We start from the raw sequence: 12,320 nt of genomic DNA, 5'->3' as shown, positions 1-12,320 counted from the left end.
GAATTGCCAAAGAGAGCTCTTTAACAGATGAAGCAAAGTCTGAATGAGAGTGGGAATATGTTCAATAGCCAATCCAAAAATGGAATTCAAAATTACGAAAATTGGCTATAAATATAGTGGAGGCATGGTGAGTGTAATGGTTAACACTGTTGCCTTACACAGATTTGAGTCTCCACCATGGCTCCATGTGTATGAAGTTTGCATGCTCTGCTTGGGGGGTTTCCACTGGGTGCTCTGGGTCTCTCCCCCACCCCCCAAGGTCCAATAACATGCAGAGGTTAATTGGGCTTAACAAATTGCCTGTAGGTGTGTAAATGGTGCTTGAGTGTGCCCTATGATGGGTTGGTGCCCCATCCTGTGTTGTTCTCTGCCTTGTGCCCATAGGCTCCTGACCCCGCCCCCCACAACCCAGATAAATATGTAGAGGGATCAAGCACTGGTGGTACTGTGCTGAGGTCAGTGCATTTTTCCCAATCAAAACAAGGAACACATCCCTTATTTCATTTTATTTATTTTTGCAGAAAGGCACACACACAAGTAACAGTGGGGGAGGTCAAGTTGTTTAACTATTACAGATTCTCTATAGTTTTGAATGCTCCATGGGAATGCAGGACGCGAGATCCCTTTGCCAAAGAGCCCATTTGAAGAGATGTTCCATTCTATTGCAGAAATAAATAAGGGGCACTTTCCAAACCTGTCAGTGCTGTGGGTCTAATGTGAGTCATGTCTGAGCTCATAAGAGGTTCTGAAAGTTGCCATCTGAGATCTTGGCCACTTTTAGAGTATATGCAGTTACGCGTTCACCGCCTTGTTGTACTTAGTAAGTCCTGGTGCCTCTACTTTGGCTATTATTGGCTTTCTCTTTAACTCTGGACTGAAGTGTGAGGTAATTTTACCGAGACAGCCGGTTCCTGCTCCCAGTTCAGTAAGCAGCTTACCCATCCACACAAATCACGGTCAGGACTGCCAAAATACATTTGTTTCATTAGCTGCAAGTATGTTTTATTGGGCCGAGGATCAAGGCAGGATTTTCTGACTGAAAAGGTGCCCATTTTCATCGTGGGGACTGCTACATTCCATGCGTCATGCTGCAGCGTCTCACAGCTATTAACGCGAGAAATAAGTGCATGTACAACCTATACTTCACCTTCAACACTTTGAAAGATAAGTTTATAATACAGTGAAACCAGTTATTCGGTGCAAAGTATGATATTATAATAACGGACTCACTGGTTACACTGGTTACATTGGTTAATAACGGACTCACTGTCGTCGTGTCGTGCAGTGAGACTGTCTTCAGATTTCCAGTAGAGTATTTGGCCCATAGTGAATTGGCATAGCGTGTCATTTTGTGCAACCCTGTACTATATTAAGTTAGATAAACTTCATTACTCTGAGGGGGAAACCGACAAGCAGTTGGGGCTTTAATGGACAGAGATGTTATTGCGTAAAGGTTTCCATGCTGAAGTGACTTCCTACTATATTCATACTTAGCCTGGTACATGCTATTCCTGCTTAGCAAAAAGGCCCTTGCACATACACACACACACACACACACACACACACACACGGCACACGGCTGAGGTTTGGACAGCTCTTTATTTCCCCTTTATAAGGCTGCCAGCTGTTCCCCGGGGGGTGGGGGGGGGGGGGTATACATACCTGTACAGGAAACTGCTATACTGAACTTACACTGGAGCGCAGGTATCCATAACACACAGAGTGCAAAAAAAACCACACTTACACAGAAACCCCGCCTCCAGGAATGCAAATTAAAATGAGACTGGGGGGGGGGGGGATTTCAGCATGAGAGAACAGACTTTGGGGTGGGCGGGGCAGGCAATGCAGTTAGACTATCTCCACCGCCAATAACTTAACACTACAAAAAAAACACGAATATTTCACAAACAGTGCATTTTAAATAGGGTACGTGGGGAAAATGCCATAAATATCTGCATTTTGGGAGCCGACATATAAAAATTAGAAGGAATAAAATCATTTCATTTTTTTCTTTTTTTTTGTATTTTTCTTTTTTCTGGATTCAGCCTTCTTTCCCTTTTGCCGCAAAGATCATGCTTCCTGTGACAACCAAGCAGTTCAGATCAACAAGAAAGAAAAACAGGGAGATCGACAAGCAAATGAACCGGACGCCACAGTCAAGAGTTCACAATAAGAGTCCACAGACACATAAAAACAGCAAGAACTCAGGCCTCATCGTCCTCGTCTTCCTCGCTGCTCCCGACTGGCTGGCGCCACCCAGCTTACCGGTATCAGCGCTCTCATTTTCAGTGATTTCTTTTATCTTCACAGTGTGGTAGAGGAGGATTTAAGGGGGGGGGGGAGGCCAGGGGAGTATCGCAGTTAGGAGAGGAAGAATAGCAAGAACAACAATTATGATAAAACCATGAAAGTCCATGAAAAATAAACCATTTGCCTGCTCTGTTGCACTACCCTTCCCATTGTAACCTTCCCCAGGATGGCCTTGATTGGCTGCAGCTCAGATTTCCCAGACTTCTTAGTGGACGACCACTGAGTCTGTCAGAAAGGAGTGGGATGGTCTGAGGCTGACTGGAATCCGCCGGTGGGATGAGGGCTCATGTGTGATTGGCAGGCCCCGGGATGAAGCATGCGCTGTGTTTAGATGCGTTGCCACAGTGACCGCCTCCTCCTGCTGTAGTAGTGCCGCAGACCAGTCTGTCTGGAAAAGTTGATCATGTAGTTTTGTTTGCGGGTGCTGTGGAGAGAGAGAGAGGAAGTGAGGAAGAGAGACGAGAAGCGATTAACGAGCATGATAATGATGTTGTCAACTGTTAGCAAATACACAAAACTGTCTGTCGGGGGAACCTCAAACACCCGCATTCCAGGTTCTGCAGCCGCCCTAATGACACTATGACCGAGCCTCAGTCTGCAAAGTCACCACCATCCATCTCCTCTGTGATCTGAACTCCTACTTCTCCTTCATCGAAAGTCTCCCCGGAGGACCGACTGTTTGATACAACGGTGCAATGACCCATTTGATAATTAATAATAAATTCTGAGACAGACAAACCTGACTGAGACTCACTGGGTTTATACTGGGCTGCGCACAGGGTTAATCTGTTATTCATCATTTCTAATCGCAGCATCTTTCTTGCGGACGACTCTGCGATAAACACGGCTTTGCTCAGGGCCGCTGATGCTGTGTTTGAGGTCTGTGGAAGCGAAAGCAGCCGAACTCCGAGGACCACTGACAGGAGCAGAGAAGTCACTTCCTTTGCACTGGTCCTTCTCTTTGATCGAAGGGCGGCTCTATCTAGTGCCTCCAACCTTGGATAGTCGCCCTAGCAACTATCATTATTTGCTCGGTCTACGCCTCTTACTCTAGGTCACAGTATCCAGATGCAGAAACACCACCCTTTTCCATGAGAAAACATACTTTCATTGACATTCTCAGGCATAAATGAACTAAATATGAGAGTAAATACAACTTAAACTACTAAAAGTAAAGTACTGCAACTAATTAATTCTGAGCATTCCTCCCACAGTCCGCAGGCCTTATCCTGATCACTGTGTATCCCTATACCACAGGATATATTTCTACCCTCACAGTGGAACTGGACACCATCATCTGCTTTGCTATCTTCCTCAAATAGTCCTGGAATCAAAGCAATAAGCCATTTACACAGTAGTGCAATCTCTATATTTGCCACTCCTGCAATAGCTCTGGTCATTATCACAACCAAATTGTGCTCAGTGTCTTTTCACGGCTGCATTCATCGTAAAAGCTACCGGTGAAAGAGACCCAGGGAGAAGGGCAAGAAAACAAATCCAGCAAATAGGGGGAGAGATGCAGCCATGAAGGTTGCTTTTGCTTAGCCTTTCAGTGCCTCTTCCATCCAGCAGGGCGGTGCCAGTGAGCCAGGAGTACAGCCAGTGCAGGCAGGGACTCTGCAAAGCAGGGTGGGGACGGTGGGAAGACAGATGGCTGGTGGGGGGGAGGGGGGGTTCGGAGGGGGGTTGTGGAATGTGTGGTTGTTGTATCTTGTCCCCCCACATCCCCGCACCATGTGACATCAGACAGACGCAAACAGGGCCCGGTCTAGCTTCTCAGAGTTAGACACCAGCAGAAGCAGTGGAAGGCTGGGGTAGGTGTTCAATGGAGGGGGAGGCCATGCGTGTTTCGAATTGCGGGTGTGGTATTTAAAGCATGAAGTGCAGGATATGTTTTTATTTGTGCTGCCGGTGACACACACAATGGGGAGAAGGAAGTGTCTGCGGATCCATGGGTTATGTTTCTGATTGCCACCTACTTCCTTAGTACGCCACTAATAATCCAGAAATAATCTCATGTATCTTACATTCCACAGGAGGCACGGTCTACTGTAGAGCTGAGTACAGATCTCTCTCAGGAACTGCTTCCGGTCACTTCTTATAAATTTGTGCAGTTCTCCATTTTTCATATTTAGGACACAAAGAAAATCTTTCTTACAGGCCCAGTAAGTTTCAGGTGAAAATTTCTACCTAGAGATCATACAGGGATTCTAGAACATTATGGACATAGATGGTCCTATAAATACCGTAAAGAAAGAAGGATGGATTATTCTAGAAGCAGTTACCACCCTACATATTTTTGTGTCTGGAAAAACTGTGTGTGATGTCATGCAGAAGTCACATGACGACCTCGAAGCTCCAGAAGAACCTTCTTGGAGATGGTTGGATGTAACTTCCCGGAGGTTCGGTGGGTGAGGTTAGACAGATGGAGGAGGGTTTGGCACAGGTGATTCTGGATGCAGGTGTTAGGGGAGGGGGCACATTCGTGACGAGACGAGGAACTTACCTGACTCTACAGCCATGCCACAGGGAGCAGAATACAGAAGAGAGCAGAGGTTAGGGTGCGAGAGGGGAGAGGCGGGAGGGGGCATCTGCCCGGCAGAAGGGTTTGGGCAGACAGGACACCTGGCCTGGAGGTCGGGAACCAGCGGTTATTGTTGGGAGGGGAGTCATGAACGTACGGCGACGGACGGAGTGAGAGAAAGACGAGAGAATGAGATGAGATAGGGGACCACGGAGGGAGGCGACGATGGAGAAGGAAAAGCCAACAGGAGGCGGGATGTGCGGAAGTAAGATGTGGGATGTCCGGCGAACAAGGGATATAAAGAATGAGTAAATAAGACATGGAAGGGAAAAAGGCGGAGAGGACAAAAAACAAAAAGAAAGAGTTTGTGAGGATCAAGAGTAAATCGTCCCAACAGGCACTGTCGTCAACAGCATGAGGGAGGAAGAGGAGAAGGTGGAGCGGCATCGGGGGTCATCCCAACATCCCAGGGACACTGGGAGTGGTCCTCCGTGCTGGATTTACCCTGCCAGTTAGCGTTAGCGGCGTCAGGCGGCCGGCGGGAGCCGTACACCTCAACGCTCGTAACAAGGAAGCAGGCAGTGATGAGAGAGGCTGAGAGAGAGAGCGTCGCCTTGGGTGTATGGTGCGCCGTGCAGGTTTATTCCCGTCATAATGGGAGGGATACCGGAAGTGGCCAGGGGGCCCAGTGATATTTGGGGGCCGTAATAGTAAGTGTTGGTGGAGGGGGGCGGGGCTTATGGTGGTGGAGGTACTCACAGGACAACTTCAACGTGGTCCAGAGCCCACTGGTCACGACCGGTGCCGCCGTGCCGTGGTTGCCACCATCGTAGCTCCACCCCCTTTACCCGTGCCTCCCTGGGGGGGGGGGGGGGGACACAGGAATACATTTTTATGGTATATATCCCTGCATTATAATGACTAAATTAGTGTTTCAGGTGAATTCATGTTTAATTCTTTGTTATAGAAGGGCTTTCAATGTCTTAAGTTTGATATCCATCTGCCCCATTGCCTCTGCAGCGTTTCAGTGTGCATTGTGGTCAAATGCAATCTGAGTGTCAAGGATGATCACACTCAACATTTCTTGCTAAAACTTTAAGGTGCAATGGGATCAGTTTTTCTATGGGTTAACCTCCTTGATTATGGCTTGAATTTTGTGACGGTAAGCTTATCCCAGATCATTGCTCCCCACACTTACAGCGGAATGTTGTAGGACACCCTCTGGGCCCGAATAAAGTCCTTGGGTTGGTGATGGGCGATGACATGCCAACTGACTCCATGGTTGACGCTGTACTGCAGAAGGACGGCACGGTCCACCACGTCGGCCTGCTCCAGGGCCACATTGCAGCTGTCTGTCTGGGCCGTGGCACCAATCTGGAGCACGAACATGATCTTGCTGCAGGAGGACGCAGAAGAGAGGAAGTCAGCAAGGGACTGAGTCGCTGGAGAATCATCACTTAGGGAACCTCAATAAGATCCTCTGGAAGCATAATAGGGAAGGTTGACCTCAAGACTGTGGAACTGTTCTTGATTACACTAATATGAAAATCATGGATGTTGCAAAATTAGATGGATGGAGTGAGGGGAGCTCAATCGGACCTGAAACCAATAAGTTAACCTTGTTGGAAACTGAACCTTGATCCCAGAGTTGGGTAGTTCAGGTCCAGAGAGTAAAAGTCCAGATCAAGATTTTTTTTTTAACCTATTAGCTGAGTCACTCTGTGACTGTGACTCTATATTTAACTGGTTGGTTGAAACAAAACCTTGATCTGGATTTTTACACTCTGGAGGTGAATTACCCACCTCTACTTGATCCCGTTACACATGACACAAGGCGTGTGCTGTGAATGACTAGATGATCCCTGCCGTACCTCGCTCTAGTCAGGTCCAGAGGCTTGGTGACAGCCTGCCTCATCCTGCAGCCACTGAAGTAGAGCGAGTCCCCGTGGGCGTGAGGTGAGAGCTGGCCACAGCCACTACCCACGACCCCTCCCTGGATCAGCTTCCAGTGCTCTCCCGACGTGCCCCCAGACTCAAAGTTGTCCTTGATTGAGCTGGGCAGATCGATGGTGGTCAGGGAGCAATCCTCGCCTGGGAGAAGAAAGGAAGTTGGTGGAGAAGTGGAAGGTAATGTGGTCACCAGGGCAGTGATGATAATACATTGTGGTTCCTATATGAGGGCTCTGTAAAGCCTGCTCCCTGAGAGTCCCACGATGTGCTTCATATCAGCTTTATCAACATAGACAAAACCGTCAGTCACATGCCATAGCAAACAGTATAAGTGAAGAGAACTCAGTGTGGACATGTCGTCCCCGGTGGCCACCTTGGTAGCCCTCATCACAGATGCAGATGGCGCCGCTGGTACAGTAGCCATGGCCGCTGCAGAGCCCGGGACACGCCTCCCCGATGTAGACGCGGTCCACGCCCCAGCCATGATGTTCACCAGCACCCCCCTGCTGGATCCAGCGAAATTGCGTTGCACTGCCAGAGAGATATCGGCAATGAAGTTTGGAGAACGTAAACCCATGATTCAGCAGTAATTAGGCTAATTCAGTCACTGTCCTCAAAGAGATAAAGACAAAAATTTATAGAACCAATGCATATCCAGAGAGACCATCACAGGGCAAACAGTCACCGACATACAGAGATCATACCCAGAAGAGACGTAGTCCGGCAGCTGGACAGTGACCCTGGTCCAGACCGAGCTGTTGACGGGACTGTATATGGTGGACTCGTGGAACTGGAAAGGGGAGCAGCCCAAGTTGTTGATAGAGGAGGGGAGGCACTCGGACTGAACCAACTGCCACGAGTCCGACCTGAGTAAAGTAAGGTAAACGATCCATCAGTGTAATCAGGGGACAGGGAAAAAAACAGTAATCCTTTAAAGGATCAGCAACCTCTTCCCACCTGGCGTCCTTCCTGTACTCCAGCCGCACGGCATGCTGGTCCTCACAGCCGTCAGCTTCACAGCCCACCACGATCTGCACCACGGGGATGCAAGGTTAGGGCTGTAGGGATTCCATGCTGATATAAAAACATGTCTACAAATGATGATACTGGCAAAAACAAATCACTACAATTGATCTAAAAATTATCTTTCAAATATTTTCCAGAATTAGAAGCATCTCTGTAAAAAGTGAGTATTAAAAAGTCCCATGTCCCCCCAAAGGAAGAGGGGTGCAGGATGGGGAGGGTTTAATGTTGAGGTTGGAGGATCCCGACCTTGAACTGCAGGATGTACCCAGGCTGGACTATGAGCTCGCGCGTGACCAGCACGTTGTGCGTCCCATCTTGGTTCTTGTTGGGCCAGTATAGGTGAAACGATGGGTTCCCGCAGAAGCCGGCTGTGCGCACCCCGTTGGGGTAGAAGCTCCAGCTGTCTTCGTGAGACACACCCTCTGACAGATGGACCAATGACGAACAAGGGAGACGGGATTACATCGCAAATAAGAGGCCGGGCACAGTTGGGAGTGGAAGCACAGTATTAGTCAGTCAGTGGATTGATGGACAGTCACTCCCCACAGCACAGTCCTGACTCAGAATGAAGAGACAAAGGATCTAGTCCTCACCGTCATCAAACGTATCCAGCAGGGTGCTCGGGTTGATGTCCGAGCCGCCCACCTGGACGTTGTCCAGGGCCCATTGAGCACGCTCCACACTGGGCGTGGCCAGACCAGAGGAGATGACATATGGCTGCCACCAGCGTAGGCGAGTGGCATTGGACAGAGCCTCCTCAGGCAGCGTGATGTAGTCCCTGCGACCCGACACATACTTCAGGTAATCCATCTCGTGCAAAAGGGTCCAGGACACCCCTCCATCCGTGGAGAAATCCAGCAGCACCCCCTCAGAGCGGCATGTTGCCCGGTGGCACAGGCTCATGTTGTTCTGGCTGCCAATCCTTGCCCAGTACTCTACAAACCTGCAGCAAAACGGGACAGCACCATCTAATGGTCAATTCCGTTATGACCCATCGTGAGATATTAGTGACAAGATCTTCTAGGATAGTTATATAGATCTAATAATATTTGCTGGGGAGTGGAAGGTGAGAGCGAGACTGACTTGGCCCCTCGGAGGTCGAGGTCCACAGTGATGGCTTGCCGAGTGTTGCCCCCCCCGAAATACAACGCCATCCCTTCCACCAGCACCCCACAGTCAGTGCAGGGTCGACCTCCTTCCACAATCTGCCACTGATGCCCCGGAGTGTCGACCCATTCGAAGCGCTCCTTCAGAGAGGTCTGCAAGGCAGGGGGAAGACAGCATGCTGCCATGAGAGAGTGCGGAGCTGGGACCTGCACCGCGGCCGGATCTGGATCAGTACCCTGAGCGACGAGCCGGAGTGGCAGTTGGGTCCAGAGAAGCCATGATCGCACAGGCAGCGTCGGTTCAGACAGTCACCATGGCCCCCACAGTGGTCCTCGCATTCCGGGCCAATGTAGAAGTTCTCCAGCGCCCACTGGGTGTCTGAGTGCCGCTGGTAGAACCGGAACCGAACGGCCCTGGTGACACATGGGAAACATACACAGATGTAAAAAAAAATTCTTGTTCTTTGGCGTTCCGGTTAATTCTAACAAGTCTAGCTAGGGTTAATCAGTGTAGATCTACAGATACACGCCACGCAAACCCACACACATTTCAGTATCTTTATTAAGTTTAATGAGCCTTTAGTTAATGCTACGCAGCTGCCAAATGGTTTCACTCAGAATTAAGATGAGTCGTGCTCAGGTAGGAACTCAGCACTGACTCACTGAGTCATTACACATCAGCCAGTATTGTTTCAGAACAGTAACTTGCATGTCAGTTAGCAGTGACTCTCTGAGCAGTGACTCATGCGTCGCTCAGTGTCAAGCAGTGACTCACGTGTTGGCCAGACTGTCGGGGAGCGGGTACACAGCACGCTTCCACCCCTCGGCCGGGAAAAAGACGGAGGGCTGGGTCACTTGACCACCACACAGGGGGTCAGCCGGCAAGCACTGGGACAGCAAATACTTCCAGGACACGCCGAAGTCCACTGAGTACTGGACATGCACCTGCCTCTCCGTGAGACGCTGTGAAGTACTGCAGCTCACGGCCACCTGCAACCGCATGCATGCACGCACACACACACACACACACACACACACACACCAGTCAGCACCTGGTACCGACCTAGGAACACCACATGCATGTGACTGCTGCACAGGATGGACCAATGACATCATGACACACCTTGAACTGCACGACCCAGCCACGACCGGGAATGATGTCGTGCGTAACGGCGTACACCTCGCGCCCATCCTCGTTACCGCACACCATCACACTCTCAGAGGAGCCGCAGAAATGCTGCACCGAGCAGTCCTCAGAAAATAGCCAGTGGTCTTTCACTGAAGCGGCAAAGGGAGGAAGAGAGGGAGACAAGAAGAGAGAGGAAGAGGAATAGAGAAAGAGAGAATTGGGAGGAGGAAGCAGAGAGAAACACAGAATAAAGAGGGAGAGAGGGATAGCAGAAAGTTTAAAGGAAGAAGAAAATTATAGTCAAATAAAGCCATGCTGCGTTACAGTTCTGCACGTGAATATTGTCTTTCAGAACAGGGGTTCTCAAATCATGGTTACCGGCACCCTCTAGTGGTACATAGAGGTATCTCCTTCTATGACGGTGGTCGTCATGGAGTTATGCAGTGAGTCTAATATGAATGTCTGAGAGGGCACGTGGGCATAAATTACGGGGGGGATAGGTAGGTGTAATCCCCCCCCCCCAGTAATCAAAACCAACCGATTCAACCCTTGCCCCAAATAATGACAGAATGTCTGGAGAAATGAATATATCTTGGATTAATGTTGTATGCGTACTCCAATACCTGTGGTGCCCTCCTCGGGTACGGCAAGGTGTGCGATCCGGCCCACCGGCGCACTGTCGGCGGGGGCCCTCTCGTGGTTGGGTAGGGCCGCCCCCCCGAAGGTGTCCAGGATCTGAGCGTGGGGTTCAGCGCCGCCGATGAGCACATTATCCAGGGCCCAGTCGCTGCGGTCGACACCCTCATGCCGCGGCTGCCACCAGCGCACGCGCACTCCCACCGCCCGCGCAGCAGGGGGCAGCAGCACATTCACAAACCTATATAGTACAGAATGGAGGGATACTCTGATGCCTTTCTTTATATACTTATATATACACTGTATATGCACACATACAGCCCAGTGCACAGCGCCTACCCTGGCTTGGTGTACTGGTCGTAGGAGATCTCGGTGAGCAGGTGCCAGCTGATTCCCCCATTGAGGCTGAACTCCAAGAGCACGTCCTGGTCACGGTTGCTAGGGAGGGCCACACAGCCGTACATGAAGTAGAACTGGATGAACTCGGCACTGGTGAGGTTCAGGTCCACAGTGACCAGCTGCCGACTGCAGCCCTGAGGGCAGAGCAGATGTTCAGGGGACAGTTCTGCTGCTGTACTGTGACGGTGATGAAGACAGACAGAGAGAACCAGCACTCACCCCACCGAAGTGTAGCGCCGCCCCTGAGGCCACAATCCCACACACGCTACTCAGCTTTCCGCCCACCACCAGGAGCCAGCTGCTGGGGCCTGGGGCCCGGCTAAAGCTGTCCTTGAGCTGAGAAGGCAGGGGGGCCAGGCGTTCGTCACAGTATTCGCCCCCCCACTCGGGGTCACAGCTGGTGGGGGGGGGGGGGGGGGTGAGGTAAAGTCAAAATCACAGGTGATACACTCCGCATGATGATTGCATGCTCCACTCTGTACCCCCACTGTCTCCTTGTCCACCTGCCACCCCCCCACTCACATGCATGCCCCCTTCTGACAGCGCCCATGTCCAGAGCACATGTCCAGGCAGCCGTCCCCGATGTACAGGTTGTCCAGAGCCCACGTCTGCTGCTTGTCAAAGGGTGCTTGCTGGTACCAGCGGAACCGGGTCGCCGCGGACCTGATGAGGGTCAGGACCGAGTCGATAAGTGCCCGTGTTTATGATGGGGTTTGGCTGTGGTGGGTGTGGTCCAGAGACACGGACCTGGCATGGGGGGGGACGGGCAGGGTGACCCGGCCCCACTTGTTGTAGACGTCGGAGACCAGCATCCTTTGCAGCGTGTAGACAGGGCAGTCAGGGCTGCTGGGAAGGCAGTCCCTCACCAGCGGCTGCCACGAGAGGCCCAGGTCCAGTGAGTAGTCCAGCTGGACGGCTGTGTTTAGGAGATCCCAAACCAGGAGAGAAGAGACACAGAAGGACGTCAGCCATGAGGCAAGGAAGATCTCAAAGAAGCTGAACAATCTGTTATTTGCCTCACATCTAGCCTCCGCTCCATCTTCAAACAGACCCTGGTGCAACTGAGTGTTAAGGGCCTCGCTCAAGGGCCCAGCAGTGATATCACTCTGCTGAACCTGGGATTTGAATCAGTTCGATCACAAGCACGGCATCCTAATCTCCAGAGTCACATACCACCTTCATCTACCTCAGATCTTATGTTCCAACCTCCTGAAGAACCTCAGATGAAGTTCCTTCTGAC

The 12,320-nt window shown here is 50.8% G+C and overlaps 1 protein-coding gene across 1 annotated transcript in view; it reads right to left on the bottom strand.

Annotated features, from left to right (window-relative positions):
• Window positions 1–495: 495 nt before the first annotated feature.
• Window positions 496–12,320, bottom strand: part of LOC125728350 (reelin-like) — an 84,487-nt gene continuing 72,662 nt past the window's right edge. The window contains exons 46-63 of the mRNA XM_049005328.1: window positions 11,828–11,996; window positions 11,603–11,743; window positions 11,300–11,477; window positions 11,021–11,214; window positions 10,669–10,922; window positions 10,040–10,194; window positions 9,692–9,906; window positions 9,153–9,330; window positions 8,894–9,069; window positions 8,404–8,753; window positions 8,057–8,232; window positions 7,742–7,815; window positions 7,489–7,650; window positions 7,158–7,315; window positions 6,706–6,925; window positions 6,033–6,230; window positions 5,594–5,692; window positions 496–2,734 (exon numbers count right to left, since the gene is read on the bottom strand). Coding sequence (XP_048861285.1) covers window positions 2,638–2,734; window positions 5,594–5,692; window positions 6,033–6,230; window positions 6,706–6,925; window positions 7,158–7,315; window positions 7,489–7,650; window positions 7,742–7,815; window positions 8,057–8,232; window positions 8,404–8,753; window positions 8,894–9,069; window positions 9,153–9,330; window positions 9,692–9,906; window positions 10,040–10,194; window positions 10,669–10,922; window positions 11,021–11,214; window positions 11,300–11,477; window positions 11,603–11,743; window positions 11,828–11,996 — 3,194 coding nt within the window. The 3' untranslated portion in view covers window positions 496–2,637. The remainder of the gene's footprint in view (window positions 2,735–5,593; window positions 5,693–6,032; window positions 6,231–6,705; window positions 6,926–7,157; window positions 7,316–7,488; window positions 7,651–7,741; window positions 7,816–8,056; window positions 8,233–8,403; window positions 8,754–8,893; window positions 9,070–9,152; window positions 9,331–9,691; window positions 9,907–10,039; window positions 10,195–10,668; window positions 10,923–11,020; window positions 11,215–11,299; window positions 11,478–11,602; window positions 11,744–11,827; window positions 11,997–12,320) is intronic.

This window comes from Brienomyrus brachyistius, unplaced genomic scaffold, assembly GCF_023856365.1.
Source record: "Brienomyrus brachyistius isolate T26 unplaced genomic scaffold, BBRACH_0.4 scaffold253, whole genome shotgun sequence".
Taxonomy (NCBI): domain Eukaryota; kingdom Metazoa; phylum Chordata; class Actinopteri; order Osteoglossiformes; family Mormyridae; genus Brienomyrus; species Brienomyrus brachyistius.
This window is presented reverse-complemented; position numbering and strand designations above follow the sequence as displayed.